We start from the raw sequence: 1261 nt of genomic DNA, 5'->3' as shown, positions 1-1261 counted from the left end.
CTTTACTGGTATTCCCGCCTCGTCACTATGCCTCTGTTGCTGCTTGTCCTCCTCTTCCTCGTTCTCCTCTTCCTCCTCCTCAGTGGTGCTCAGTCGGCGCTGCACTCGTTTCTTCCTTGACGACAAGGGCGTGGAGGGCTGAAGGTTGATGCCGGCGTCCGCCGTCCAGTCAGAGTACTCGCTGGACGTGTGGCTGTTTCATCACAGACATTCAAGACAAAAGGTTAAAAACAACAACGACAACAACAACAATCTGAACCAACCGTGTCTGTGGACGAGTGAGGACAACAACAACAATCTGAACCAAATATGTCTGTGGCTGAGTGACTGTTTTACCTGGAGCTGTCACTGTTCCACTCCTCTTCATCATGAGACGACTCCAGATCACTACCGTCTAATTCATTTTCCTGAAAATTTAATGATTAAAAATTTTTTAAAAAAGAATTCCCAGGACTTCCATAAAATCTCAGAGGAATGTTGACCACATTACCTCACTGTGCATGTCGGAGCTGGCAGTTTCCTCTCCCTCTTCACAGGACAACTCCAAATATTCCACCGCGTCACCGCGACCGTGTCCTCGCTTCGTAGCTGAAGGTTCTTCGTCAGAATCGTCCTGCACCACAGATTGGACTCAACATTTGTACGGACAACGAAATCTCCCAGGGAGAAAAACTGAACTACAGCAGAGATTTGAACTCTGTTCATTTTGGTTGATTAATCTTTGGTTCCCCAATTTCTGGCAGACTGATTTGTGGTGAGTGCAGTAGAAACATCATACACTGCATGTTAATAAACAAGTGATGTCAGAATCCATACCCGACCACTGTAGATAATGCGCCTCCTCTTCGTGTTGTACAGAACCACCTCCTCGTCGGCCCTGAATATCCGGACGTCTTCCTGTTCCCTGGGAATCACGGGTTTTCATGAAATAATATTCTGACATGTGACGTTGACTTTTTCTCTCCATCAAACAGATGCGTCCTCTCAGAACTCGTACCTGTAACTGCTGGTTGCCAGTTCAGGCACCACCACCCGCCGTCTCCAGGCCTGCAGGTCTCTCTCTGTGGCAATTTGGCTGAGGGGAGCGTTCTGGTGCATCTGCCGCACGCCTTCCACCTGTCCACTACGGCGCAAACCTACGTTAGGAGGCGACTGCACATCTGCCCGATCATTCACCGACACTACGAAGAAAAACAAAAGGTTTTGAAGAAAACCACAGAGCTTTCACGTTCTTTTTAAGAATCCAACTCGGTGCCGGATC

The 1261-nt window shown here is 48.3% G+C and overlaps 1 protein-coding gene across 1 annotated transcript in view; it reads right to left on the bottom strand.

Moving 5' to 3' along the window:
* The window catches only part of brwd1 (bromodomain and WD repeat domain containing 1), a 20085-nt gene that overhangs the window by 10204 nt on the left and 8620 nt on the right, over positions 1-1261 (bottom strand). Inside the window, exons 20-23 of the mRNA XM_008308464.3 lie at positions 998-1181; positions 817-904; positions 491-613; positions 337-407 (exon numbers count right to left, since the gene is read on the bottom strand). Coding sequence (XP_008306686.1) covers positions 337-407; positions 491-613; positions 817-904; positions 998-1181 — 466 coding nt within the window. The remainder of the gene's footprint in view (positions 1-336; positions 408-490; positions 614-816; positions 905-997; positions 1182-1261) is intronic.

Source organism: Cynoglossus semilaevis, chromosome 4 (assembly GCF_000523025.1).
Source record: "Cynoglossus semilaevis isolate Cse_v1.0 chromosome 4, Cse_v1.0, whole genome shotgun sequence".
In the NCBI taxonomy this organism is placed as follows: Eukaryota; Metazoa; Chordata; class Actinopteri; order Pleuronectiformes; family Cynoglossidae; genus Cynoglossus; species Cynoglossus semilaevis.
The sequence above is the reverse complement of the archived record's forward strand: the minus strand, read 5'-3'. Positions and strand labels throughout refer to the sequence as shown.